The sequence below is a fragment of the Heliconius melpomene genome, chromosome 19 (genome assembly GCF_056956725.1).
Source record: "Heliconius melpomene rosina isolate 202511_hmr_F chromosome 19, ASM5695672v1, whole genome shotgun sequence".
Taxonomy (NCBI): Eukaryota; Metazoa; Arthropoda; class Insecta; order Lepidoptera; family Nymphalidae; genus Heliconius; species Heliconius melpomene.
In genome coordinates, this window is record NC_140407.1 from 11,774,105 (window position 1) to 11,787,515 (window position 13,411).

General features: G+C 33.2%; 2 protein-coding genes across 4 annotated transcripts; one reads left to right on the forward strand and one right to left on the reverse strand.

Moving 5' to 3' along the window:
• The first annotated feature begins 565 nt into the window (after positions 1-565).
• On the forward strand, positions 566-6,820 carry Patsas (palmitoyltransferase Patsas). 2 transcript variants are annotated; one of them, XM_085203671.1, is made up of 9 exons: positions 566-781; positions 1,955-2,151; positions 2,470-2,644; positions 2,722-2,821; positions 2,900-3,165; positions 3,306-3,548; positions 3,860-4,095; positions 4,599-4,854; positions 5,280-6,820. In XM_085203671.1, exons 2-9 carry the CDS (start codon positions 2,018-2,020, stop codon positions 5,469-5,471), a joined length of 1,602 nt encoding a protein of 533 aa, XP_085059797.1. In that variant the 5' UTR covers positions 566-781; positions 1,955-2,017; the 3' UTR covers positions 5,472-6,820. The 2 variants fall into 2 exon arrangements, with proteins under 2 accessions (XP_085059797.1, XP_085059796.1); XM_085203670.1 differs by lacking the exon at positions 566-781 and having other exon boundaries at positions 1,944-2,151.
• Positions 6,536-12,557, reverse strand: LOC146528770 (acyl-CoA Delta-9 desaturase-like). 2 transcript variants are annotated; one of them, XM_085203672.1, is made up of 5 exons: positions 12,346-12,557; positions 11,156-11,388; positions 10,125-10,255; positions 9,199-9,404; positions 6,536-8,925 (listed from the first exon to the last, which is right to left on the reverse strand). In XM_085203672.1, the coding sequence occupies exons 2-5, from the start codon at positions 11,370-11,372 to the stop codon at positions 8,412-8,414; spliced, it is 1,068 nt and encodes a 355-aa protein (XP_085059798.1). In that variant the 5' UTR covers positions 11,373-11,388; positions 12,346-12,557; the 3' UTR covers positions 6,536-8,411. The 2 variants fall into 2 exon arrangements, with proteins under 2 accessions (XP_085059798.1, XP_085059799.1); XM_085203673.1 differs by lacking the exon at positions 12,346-12,557 and adding an exon at positions 11,700-11,890.
• Between the last annotated feature and the right edge of the window lie 854 nt (positions 12,558-13,411).

The following is a 13,411-nucleotide window of genomic DNA, read 5'->3' on the forward strand; positions in this document are numbered from 1 at the left end:
TCTAAAATTCGACGCCTTTGCTAAGTAAAAATATTTAAATTATTAATTAATTTCGTGTGTATACGAATCTAGTAAAGAATTATAAAAGTAGTGAATAGAAATACTTACTTATATACTTCAAAGTTTATTTTAGAGTATTACATTACCCATATTTGATGTGATATCATTGTAATGCGTGAGGAAAAGTATTTAAAAAATGTTAACCTAAAGGAGTTAAATAACAGTCGAAACATACAAATGGATGTCACGTAGTCTCTAAACACAGAAATGTGTTAATTTAAATTCTTTGTTAGTAAAAAAATATATTAGTTATTTATTGCTTGATATAAGATGTAGGTTACTTTTTAACTCGAGAAAATGTCTCGTGGGAAAATTGAAAACCACGCGGGCGAGTAAAAAGCAAATTTAAGATATATTTCTATATGGAACTAATTATATCTACAAAAATAAACCCAACGAAAATAAACATATTCATATAATTGTAATGTTTACAATTTTTTATTGTGTGAAATTTTTAATTTTGAATATTGGAAGCACGCATGTACCGCAATGTTGATACGTCAAGGCGCATGCTCTTTATATATGTCGACATTAGAATCAATATATAAGCTACGGAGTAACAACTGTATCTTTGCGACGTTTGTTTATTTAATTTTCCAAATAAAATATACGAGTGGAACTGGAACTTGATTTTAAGGATAATTTAGTGTGGGAAGTGGCGGTGGCGGAGAGTGAGGGTTCAGCAGTGGCGGGAGGCGTAGGCCTCACCGTGTGTAGCAAGGTAAATACACATTTAACTATATCAACTAATTAATACTCATTAAATAATATAAATGACTTTTTAATATTATGCTTTAAGCTGTTATCAATAAAGAAATTAAACAAGTTTTGTAAGTACTTGTATCTTGGACCTAAAAATACAATGCGACGAAAATACTGCAATGCGGACATTTAGTGAATAATAAATAAAGGTTTTATGGCATTTAATGAAGTTGTTAACGTTAATATATTTATAATTGGTATTTCTATACAAAATATTGTTTTTGTGATAATCATATGGAAGAATAAGTACTTTTATAATTTATCCTCAAATACTTTCCTCACAGTCACAGTAATTCTAGGTATTTATGACAGTTTTACTGCTGGTGGATCAATGTTGAAGATTATTATTAACATATAGGTACTTTAGGTAGGCCTCGACACCAGAGCGCAGAACACAAAAATATTTTATTTCTTCGAATGAGAATTGGGAGTCGAACCCACAACTTGTCGAGTTTATAGTCACGTGCTTGTTTAAATATATTAATATATTAGCTATAATATTTTCTTTAATAAAAAAAATATATATTTATTTAACAGTTTAAAAGTAACATATTGTTACTAAGTAAGTACTTACGTATTTACGTGATTGTATCTTTAATTAAAGATTATGTAATACTAATAAATTACTCTTATAATTATGTCATTAGAATGTTCACATTATAAGGTAAGTTAGATTTTCATGTTCTGACAGATTCATATATATTTTTACTGTATTTAAAAACAAAAAAAAAGACATTTCTGACCTACTTGTCCTTGAATCTTTTTGTTTGAAACCCCATCTGTACCGAATAAACCTAATGCATATTATATAGATAGTATTTTATATAATAATTTTATAAATATAATTAGGTATAAATTGTAGCCAGTCGTGGCACAAAGTGGCACAAAGTGTGACTAAGCGCGAATGGTTGTGGGTTCGATCTTCACTCTAGGAAATAAATTATTTATTCAAATTAATATTTCCATTTCTTCGCTATGGTGTCGAGGCAAAGCGTGGCGTTAAGTTCCGCTACTCAGCACTCAGTGCCTTCAGAATTCAGAGGACATTGGAGAACGGAGTGTCTAACGGAGTGCGTATGCCTACCCTGTGTGCCAGATACGGCGTGAAACTGATTTTATGAATATAATTAAGGTATATCCAAGTCCGGGGGCGGCACGCGGCGTGTGGGCGCTGCCGCAGCCGCCCCCATGCACCATGGCGGCCGAGGAGTCTCTACCCCCCTGCTCACCCATGTCGCCCGATGCGCCTGCAGCACAACCTCGCATCACTACTAATCTGAGCCATACATCTGACTTCCATCAACTTATCTTTGAAGCGGTTCGATCAGGGTAATGTGACATTTTGTAAAGTCATAATCTCAATATGTTTAAGAAACTATTCGTTTTGGATATAACTCATTTATCCAGCTATCTAAATATTTATATGTTCTCAATTGATTTAGGTGTTATGCTAAAATAAGAACTATTTCTAATACCGTACGTTAAATCGTGCGCATCCATATAGCAAATTACAAATAATCAAGATACCAAATAAAATAGCTCCTGCCTTTAATTATCAAGATTGAAAACTATACTTAATTATACTTAGTTATTAATATAAAATGCCTATGTGTCCAAAATGACTATAAGAAATTAATTATATTACAGTGAAGTGTCAGAAATTGAAAGATTAGTAGAAAAGCTTGGAGTGGAAGTATTAAGTGCTCGCGACCAGCACGGCTACACGCCAGCTCACTGGGCGGCGCTGGACGGAAGTGTTGCTGTCATGAGATACTTGGTAGAGCGAGGAGCACCAGTGGATTTATCTTGCTTGGGCACTCAGGTAAACTCTCTTAACTACTTAATGATATATTTTTTAAAATTTATATAATTTTATTCCTATTAAATATGGTATTTAAGGGACCTCGCCCTATTCATTGGGCCTGTCGTAAGGGGCATGCGTCTGTCGTACAAGTGCTATTACAATCGGGTGTAGCTGTAAATGCTGCAGATTTTAAAGGTAAGGTAGATTTTACAGGAACAATATAACATTACACAATTAATTGTAAAATATTTATAAAATAAATCTACTTTTCAGGTTTGACGCCACTAATGACGGGCTGTATGTATGGTAAGACTGCAACAGCAGCTTACCTCCTGGGGATGGGTGCAGCCACCCGTTTGTCCGACATCAACGGCGACACCGCCCTACACTGGGCGGCGTACAAAGGTCACGCGGACTTAGTACGATTGCTAATTTACTCTGGCGTTCCCTTACATTGTACAGATAACTTTGGGTCCACGCCGTTGCATTTAGCTTGTCTATCTGGAAACCTTACTTGTGTTAGGTTACTCTGTGAAAAGGTAAAAAGTTTGAAATTTAAGTAAATACTTTTGGTTGTAGCTGATCACAATTAATTCTAATTTCACTTTTCATAAGCATTTACTTAATTATTGAGATATGATTAAGATACGATCATTCTTCATTTTCGTTCGTTCACCAGGTTAAAGCAGAACTAGAGCCGCGAGATAAAAATGGGAAGACCCCGCTAATGCTAGCCCAGAGTCACCGTCACGTAGAAGTTGTTAAACTACTGCAAAAAGAAATGAAACGCAAATCCCATTGGATGCCTCCGCTTTCAGAACTATGGGCCTTACTTTTCGGTGGAGCAGGGGATTCTAAAGGGCCACTTTTGTTTTTCCTTATGTCTGTGCTGTTGTGGGGATATCCTATGTATATTATTAGGGTAGGTAACGTTTTAAGTCTCTTAGGCCCGGATCCCATTGAAGCGAAGATATGCGAAGAAGTCCAAAGCGGAGACTAACAAGACTAGCTAAGCGGTCTCCATTGGGTTTTTAAAAAAAACAACTCTCCGCTTTGGTGGAATCTAGGTCTTAGGCGCCACGCATAATCACTGTACATCTAGAACGATTTTTCTTACGTCTGTTAACTTACGAATTGATATAAATGAGATAACATTGCTCTAAATGATACACCCACGGACGTCAGCTACTATAACTGATGCTGTTTTATTAGATTTTTTATTCAAATTTACAGTGCGTATCACTCACTTGGAATACACTGCGCCTGTCACATTACTGCTTTCTTTATTGGAATGCCATTATGTGGATCAGTTGGGTGATAGCTAACCGACGGGACCCCGGATACATTCCGCAAAACTCGGAAACTTACTACCGCGCTATCAGGCAAATACCTTACTATGATAAATGGAAGAAGAGGAATATTATATTATCCCGGTTGTGTCATACTTGCAGATGTTTGCGACCGTTGCGGTAAGATTGTTTCTATTTGGGTTAGCAATAACATTTATTTGGAATAAATAATATGAGGCCTGAGTGCGTCTGTAAATATGATAGGTTGTGGGTTCGATTCCCACTCGAGGATATGAACGCCCTCGCCCTGGTATCGAGGCAAAGCGCAGCATTGATCATCAACACGAACTAAACGCGAACTGTTGTTTTAACCTGAGCACTTAATAGGTTCCAGGTGCCATCCGCCTACCCAGCTATGTGCGAGATACAGCGCGAAGCTTAAAAAAATTGTATTTTTAGGTATATCTATCTACGGTTAGCATAATACTTTTACAGCGCCCCCAGGCGAACACTATATAATTTCATATGTATGTTTAAATAAGTGTTAAGACACTTCGTTCCTCACTTTCTGGTGAATGGTGGAGGCCATTGGGTGTTAGCCGCGCTTTGCCCCGACACTAGAGCGAAGCAATGGAATTATAAGTTTAAATAGGTAAATAATGAAATACTAAAATTATTTTCAGAGCCAAACATTGCCGTATTTGTAAGCGTTGCGTTGCGTACTTCGACCACCACTGTCCATTCATCTACAACTGCATCGGCGTCCGGAACCGGATGTGGTTTTTCTTATTCGTTATGAGTGTTGCCATTAATTGCACGCTATCTATATATTTTGCGTGTTACTGCTTACTTTTGGAAGGTTTTGGAATACTCTACTTACTTGGACTACTGGAAGCTATCACGTTTTGCGCTCTCGGTTGGATATTGACTTGTACATCGGTGAGTTTTTGGTATTCGGTATATCCTATCTATTTGCTGATAAAATTTCATGTCATGTAAACACTTAATACCTACATATGTTAATTTTATGACTTACTCATTTATGCAAATTATCTATTATCACATTTAAATGAATTCTAAAGTGCAAAATGGATTTTTTTTTCATTTTATGACCCAAAATTGAGGCTTGTCTTGGCGCAGAGCACAAACGTGTGACTGTAAACGCGACAGGTTATAGGTTTGATTCCCACTCGAAGAAATTCGCGGAAATATTTCCAGAATTCGGCGGAAAGACGGAAGCGGAGTGTCTTTAATCTAGGCTTTGCTTACCCTCCGTAATAGTGTGAAGCAGGAAAAAAGTATCAAAAAATCTAATGCACCGAAATATAACAATTTACCTATTTTAAACTACAATTTATTCTCAGGTTTTACACGCATGCATGAATTTGACTACAAATGAAATGTTCAATTACAAGCGTTACCCATATTTGCGTGATAAGAGAGGACGATACCAAAATCCTTTTTCGAGGGGTCCTATAATGAATTTAATTGAATTCTTCGTCTGCCTTCCCGATAAGTGCGATGACCAAGACCTATTCTACGAAGAGAACATTTGATGCGAGTCTGTATGACAGAGTGATGTCAACGTGACTAAAAGGCACGACGTGGTCGTGTGGACGGCACCTCTGCAATCCAAAAGTGGAAAAGTGAACTTAGAATTGCGTTATAATTCACAAACTTAAAAATCTGCTAAATGCTTGTGTACTAATGGTGTTAAAGTTATACCTCATAAGGCATCCTTGAAAAACAAAAAGAAAAATTTTTTTTTTTATATTTCATTTAGTTATCGCATTAAGTATACCTAGATAGCTATATTGATAAGGTGATGATGCACGGCGTTATTCATAGGAAGCAAAGTCCAAGTGCCAGTTCCAATACCTATTCCGAGAACTAGTCTAGATATGTATAATTGTTATTGCTTTAACTTGTATTTTTTTAATGGCCTGATTTTGCGATGACAGGCGCAAAATAATCTGAGTGTCACGTATAGGTAGAAAAAACACAATTGAAATGAAGCTGAATGTTTAAATCTTGCATTAGATGCTTTTATATTACGTAAGTCACTGTCCAATTTTGTCGCAAGATATGGCACATTCCTTTTAATTAAATAATCACATAAAAATTAATCGCCGATCGAGGTGAAGATTACTTACAAATTATTAAATTAAACATACAATAAAACATTAATTTAAGAAAAAGAAATGTTATATGACATTGTCTATCAATATTTGGAGAATAAATACTTATGTATGGAACTAAAATAATTTTTATTACATAAAGGATAGCTGTCAAGTTACTTGCTGGATTTTCACAGCAATTTTTTTACTTTCACTCTTTATACCAGGATAGGCTGAAGGAACCTAGAGATAAGACACTGCATTTCTTACGCACAGTCTAATTTTCGTGAAATTACATGACGAGTGGCCAAACTCAATGCCGTGCTTTGTCTTGTTACCACAGCGACGAAATAAAAATAGTTAATTTCTCCAAGTGAGTTTCTCCAACACACAGCCATCGCGTTTACGTTATTTACAAATCTATTTAAATAAAGAAAATGTTGAATTTCATTATATTACAATCAAAGTACATTAATTTAAAGGTGTACCGAAAATAAAACAAGTATTGTAAGTTTTAAACAGTAATAGTAATTTATGTCCAGCATAATAATTAATATTAGTTACTTATATGTATATAAATCTATAGAGCTCATTCAACATAGAAAGATTATAATATAGCTCTAGTCTACATTTTAAATGCGACTATTTATCGTATAGTGTGGAGTGAGTCTAACACCGAGCAAGAGTAAGATGACAGACAAAACATCTACTTTTTATTTATTTATTAAAAATATTATTGTATATTTGTGCTTGTGTAGATGAAAATAAAATATTGAATATGTATTTCATTCGATGATACATTTCACTTTTAGTTAAGTTACCCTCCTAATTATCACATTTCCCTTTACACATCAGTCAGTTACAGGCATGGTGAATTATCAACCTGCAGCATGGCTACTGACATTGATCTTAAGATTAAAATTTATAAAAAAACTTATAAGTAGTAGTTTACATATTTAACAATAAGCTTCACGCTGTATCCCGCACACAGCAGGGTTGGCAGACGGAACCTAGTATTAAAACACTTCTTTCCCTACTTTCCACAACACTCCACTCCACTTCCACTTTCCACATCGAACCCACCACCAGTTGCGTTACAGTCACAATTTGTGCCCCTGCACCACGACTGCCGCTCACATATTTAATATTTAAATAAATATAATCTTTCTAAAATACATATTATTTCAGAAACAAAAAAAAATAATATAATTAGTATAGTTAGTAATTATTTTTAAACCAAATAAATAAATTATAATTATTATGTTGATGAAGATCACTGCCAGTCACCATACAAGCCCATACAGTACTATCCTTACAAACCACATATTATGTATCCTAAGCTAAACAACTAAAACAACTAAATATCCAAAAGTTAACAAAATAAATTAAACTGGGTGTACAGAGTTTAAACTCAAAAGACCTCTACAAATGCATTCGACTAGTTATTTTTTATATGTGGTGTATAATACTGATGTGTCCTACCAATATCAAATTGTGTATACAGATTCAAGCACACTTATTCAGGGATGTTACGGTTATATATATTTTTCGATTATATATTTGTTAGATTTGGATAATTTCAGTTATGGTTTATATTGGAAGTTGGAGAAAATTTAAATTAAAAAAAATTAGTGTTCGAAATGTCTGGTTTCCAAAAATATGTTAATACATATTGATTAATCGCGTTTCTTTAGGATAATTCCTAAAGAAACGCGATTAATCAGGTTTAAATAGTTTCATTAAAAATGTGTAATAATCGTGAAAATCAAAGTACTTATTATTTTATATTTCTTGTTTTTTTTTTAGGTAAAAAGAGTTCTTCATCGCTACTTTGTGCTAAATGTTGTCGGCTCGGCCAGGCAAAATAAAAAACCTGTCAATAATCCGAATTTATCCAAAACTTTTATATCAAATACGATAACAGAGCTCCATAGCATCCCTGATTTTAATATACATAAATATGCAGTGACATTAAGTCTAGTTTTGCCAAACCTCAAATAAATAGCCATAAGTAAGCAAAAGTGCACCTTAAAGATATGCAAATCTAAGTTTATTTCTAAATTTAAACCTAATTTCTTCATGTTAGCAATATAAGGGAAGCCTAAAACATTTATTACACAACAATTTTAACACTTTCTATTCGATACAACAGTTATTAAGACAATAATTTAATTATGTATAAATTATATTATCTTGTGCCCTGACATTATACAGACGACGTTTGCCTAAAATAAAAAATAAATAAATCTCTGATATTGAATTTCGATAAAGAATATTCGATGAATTTTGTAAAGTAACGTCAACAAGAACTATCGAGTAATGAAATCGATTTTAACTATCAATTATACTCATCCACCTCTACATTCGAATATTTCGTGTCTAATCATCTTTGTCCTCTTTAGGGTTGATTCGGATAGCGGCATTCTTTTCATCAGCGGCGTGGTCTTTGTCACCCCATCCCCACAGATGATGGGTGCCATCACCGGTACGCTTCACTCTCTTCTGTACGATTTCATCTGACACTGTCTTTAGATCGTATGCCCAACCGATTTTAGCGAAGAAATTAATAAAATTCGTAGTGAAATTAAGTCTGTTGTTGCCCAGCTCAGCTGTCTTATAGTCCCACGGGAACGTATGGTGGTAGTTATGGAAGCCTTCGCCGAGCGCAAAAACCGAGACGGAGATGTTTTCAGAGGGTTGAATATTTTTATCATAGGGTTTGTCGCCCCATTTGTGAGCAGCAGAGTTCACGAGCCACGTTACGTTCAATATGAACGCATATCTAAACATGGCGGCCACGAAATACGCATTTATGTAGGACTCGCCCCACAAGTAAACAGGAATAAGTGTCGGGAGGATGAAACAGGCGATTGGCATCAGGATCAAGTAGTATCTGAAAGGGATAATTGTTATGTTATTATTGTGTCTTTTTATAATATAATAAAATATAAATATCTGTTCTTCGCATACAGCAAGGTAGATAGAGGAAGCCAAAGTTAAGACACTCTGTTCTCTATACAGTTTTTATTTTTAAATTGCAGCAACCTCACAGCGTCTGTAACCGCCTGTGCTACATCACAAAAAAAATATAAAATTGAATAGTTTTTAAAGAAACCTTCAAAGTAAAAAAAACCTCGATAAAAAATATTAAAAATATAAAACTTACTTTTTCTGGAATCGGAGAATGGGATCAGCGTATAAATCGCTCAAATCTAGTCCTTTGCCTTTTTTCTTGAGTTCAGGATGTTTCCTGACTAGGAGCCACCCGATATGAGAGAAGAAGAAGCCTCTAGTAGCATTGTGTGGGTCGGCATCCGTTTCCGAGTACTTGTGATGCATGCGATGATCGCGTGCCCAGTCGATTGCGGAATCCTGAAAAAACGACAATATGAAAGATTTTTTTTTGTTTAACTTCAGGGTGTATCTCGCACATAGAAGGGTAGGCAGAGGGATCTATTGTCAAGACCCTACATTCACCGGTTTCCACCAAATTTTCGCCTTACTTTAGACTCTCTCGGAAGCCGTAGATCTAGGTACATGGCTTTAATTTCAATTCGATATAAGAATACTTAAGTTTCTTTTAATAAAAAACAAAGTTATTATGATTTAATTTATTTTCAACATATTTAAACGGAAAATCATTGAGTAATTTGAACAATTTTAAAAATAATTATATTATATATTTTATAATTACGCAATTATTAAAATTACACAATAGTTTTCCATTTAAATAAGTTTAAAATAAATTAAATTATAACTTGAACATTTTTATTCTTTTCCCACATTATTTTTATATAAAAAGTAATAAGTATTCTGCGAAAATGTCGAGCCTGCGTCCGCTTGAATTACATAATCAATATATACACAAACACCTTTATCCATTTTGTGGAAATTTAGTTTTTGGTGTTACATATTTCCTATATACAGCATTATCAAGACAGATAAGAATTGTAAGAGAGATAACGTAGTGTCAAAACACTCTGACTTGTTTGATTTCATGCCAAAAGTAATGTACAATTTTAATAAGATAAAGAATATACATATATGCAAGCTAATATTCTTTTATGTAGATTAAATTAATAAGTAACATACCTGGAATGCTAAAGTGTTGAATATAATAAGGATAACTCGAAGTGGCCATTTTGCTTTATAAGATTTGTGAGCCCATAAACGATGAGCACCTGCTGTTATTCCAAGACCAGACATCACATACAAGATGTATGCTAAAAAAAGTTATAAATTTTATTAAAAAAAAATGTTTAAAATAAATATGAAATAATGCATTAATACTAAATGTTGTCTGTGTCGGAAATGACTTGTTATTTCAATAAAAAAATGTCTATATTGTATATTATTTAAGTTTTTTTTTTGGTTCATACAAGGAAAAACTTGTGTAAAATATATTGTGACTCATTTATTTTTCCAATGACAATGCATACTGAAAATATCACTTCTAATAATTTTTTTATTTACTAGAACTAATTGAAATTTTTAAATATATAAAACACTTGAAATTATTAAAAACATATATTTTTCCAAGAACTATTGTTTATAAGAAATTATGAATTATTGTCGCCCGGAGGCACAAAGTGTGATCATTGTTATTTAAATTATGATGTATGTGTTATTTAAATTTATATTTCCATTTCTTTGCTCTGGTGTTGAGGCAAAGCACGGTATTGAGTTTTGGCACTCAACTTGCATTGCCTCCAGAATTCCGCAGAAAATGGGGAACAGTGTCTTAACACTAGGTTCCCCCTGCCTACCCTGCTGAATGTGGGATACAGCATGAAGCTGATTTATTTGATTCAGATTTTTATCTCTAATAATATAGGCACTTCCTAGAGGCAACTAGAAAGTTAGACTAATGTTTTAGCTAACACACAAAAAAAAACTACATTAACAGTACAGTACTACAGTATGTACTATTTTGTTTACAAATAAATGCAGCATTTTTTGTGTAAATATACATATGTCAGACAAAACAATGATCAATATCTGTAAAAGTTTTGTAATACTTAAAATGATAAGTGGACATTTTTGATACTAAACTGTGGGCACTATGTATGATAAGTATAATGGTAGATAAGATCAGTAAACAAATATATACAAAAACTACTTACCAAATATATCTGTTTGCCATTTAGCTGAAAAGAGAAACAAATATCCACCGTATAAGGCAGCTAAGTGTAAATATGCAAAGGCAATTATATTTCTCCAAACTAATTTTCGTGGATATTGATCTGCTTGCTGTATAGGAGTTATAGGCAAAGCCATATCAGGTGTTGCTGCATCTGATTCGAATAAAACTCCGTTTGCATCTCCGGAATTAGGCGCCATTTTATTATTTTATATTCTGTAATTTAATATAATCTTTAAGTTTTTATATGGCGAGGAGAAAAATAAAAAAGAGTATACTATCAATGTATATATCTATCAATAGTATACTTAAACTTTAGTAGCTATATTTGAATACTTTGTTACGTAAAAGCATTAACGGTATCCTAAATTACTCAGAGCGTAGAAGTTAAATATTTGAGCGACAATCACAGAATATACGTTTAGAGGTCACTTAAAACTTCAATACATTTTTTTGCCACAAAAACTAAAATCTTATTGGCACTGCACAACAATGGTAACTGTTGTTTTAGTAAAACGAATTGTTACCTAATAAATTTTATATTCAAGCAAGAAAATATGAATAAATTTTATATATCACTTTCGTTATACTTTAGAACTTGAAGAATAGAGGAGAGAGGTGTAGAAATACTTTCACAATTATACTGATTAAGTAAGTATTTTAATCGCAAATGACACTTTGACGTGACATGAGGCAAACTGATGACTGAAAATAAAAACGTTTTCCATCCATAGCCAAAATGAGTTACGCGAATTACGCGATTGTCACGACTCACGAGATGCATTTTATTTTTATCACCAAGGTATTATTATTTAAATATTTTTAAATTATGTACTCTAAACATCATTTTGTATTGTTTGCTAATAACTCACAAAACCGGCAATTTCCAGTTTTGCGGTATTTACCGAAAAGTATAACTGTTCACTGTACTATTTACAGCTAAGTATTTAAGCGAAAGATATAATAATGAAAAAAAATAATTCGTAAAACTATTTGAAATATGTATAATAGTTTTAATAAAGAACTAAAAAAAATAATAGAATATTTTGTTTACAATCATCAATACCATAACATAAAAATATTAACTACTTATATATAATAATAATATCTAACTCAATTGCATTCTACCTAAAAATTATTTATTGAAAAGTTTTCCTAAAATAAATTACTCACCAATATTTTAAAAATAATATAATAATGCTACAGCACTGTTTATTGATTAATTTGTAATCTTCACACACTTATTTTATGCAAGGTTTATTTAGATGATCCGCCGGCGGCCGGCCACGATTGTGATAAGAATTAGGAATATAAATTTATTCACGTGTTATATAGTATAAGCGTCAGCACTACGAGACGTGTTTCAACGCGGTATCCATATGTGCAATGGGTAGAAGTGAAGTAGAAGGCAATGCGGCAAGCGACCCGTGGATTGGACGGCAAGGTGGCGCGATACTAGGACCACGTCATACTCGACCATACGACAACGGGCAAACTTCATGGCGGGCCACGATGTTTATTGTTGATCGGCTGATGTCGCAATGCAATGAAAATTTACTCAGATACCTGGTGCATTCATTGGAGTACTGAAACTGAACTAATTTATAGGTATTAGGTACTTGTTAAGTGCTCACATGTCTTTAAGCACGTATGCAGGTATTTAATATATACTTACTTAGAATGTATGGTGGAAATGTAAATTTTTATGTTTTTTCTTACGGTTTGTATGAAGCATATGCTTAACGGGAGAATAAGATTTGAAAATTACCTAGCTACTAGTGGGCTACTAGGGAAACTAATAAATTTTCCTAATAAAGAAATTAATTCATAAATCAAGATACAATTATGATAACTACTTATAAGGATTTTTGTAAGTTTTATCGTACTACAAAACAAGGATCTTTATTTTTTACAATAAACAGATTTGAAATATTAAGTTCTTACCTATAGGTCGTCCGAATTTCTATACTTTTACTAATAGTAAATCAATATTTTCTTATATTAATATGAAATAGTGAGCTATAATTTTGGTACATTCTCATATAGATGCTGTAGATTCAGTTTCGCACGGCAAATTCAAGTTTTCCGAGTCGCAAAATAAATATGCTGTGGGAATACCGGCCCAGTTGTTCCTTTTATCGGTCAGTGGAAGTCCCATAAAAAATAGTTCAAATGTACTAGAGATTAGCTCGGAGAAAAGGAATAAAGACAGAAAGAGAAAAAATATAAAATTTTTGTT

Coding starts and splice junctions, on each gene's coding strand:
- Patsas (XM_085203671.1), top strand. CDS start 2,018: ATGGCGGCCGAGGAGTCTCTACCCCCCTGCTCACCCATGTCGCCCGAT. Junction 2,822..2,899: donor AAATGCTGCAGATTTTAAAG/GTAAGGTAGATT, acceptor TCTACTTTTCAG/GTTTGACGCCACTAATGACG. Junction 4,096..4,598: donor AGATGTTTGCGACCGTTGCG/GTAAGATTGTTT, acceptor AATTATTTTCAG/AGCCAAACATTGCCGTATTT.
- LOC146528770 (XM_085203672.1), bottom strand. CDS start 11,372: ATGGCGCCTAATTCCGGAGATGCAAACGGAGTTTTATTCGAATCAGAT. Junction 9,405..10,124: donor TCAACACTTTAGCATTCCAG/GTATGTTACTTA, acceptor TCGTTTTTTCAG/GATTCCGCAATCGACTGGGC. Junction 8,926..9,198: donor ATTCTCCGATTCCAGAAAAA/GTAAGTTTTATA, acceptor TATCCCTTTCAG/ATACTACTTGATCCTGATGC.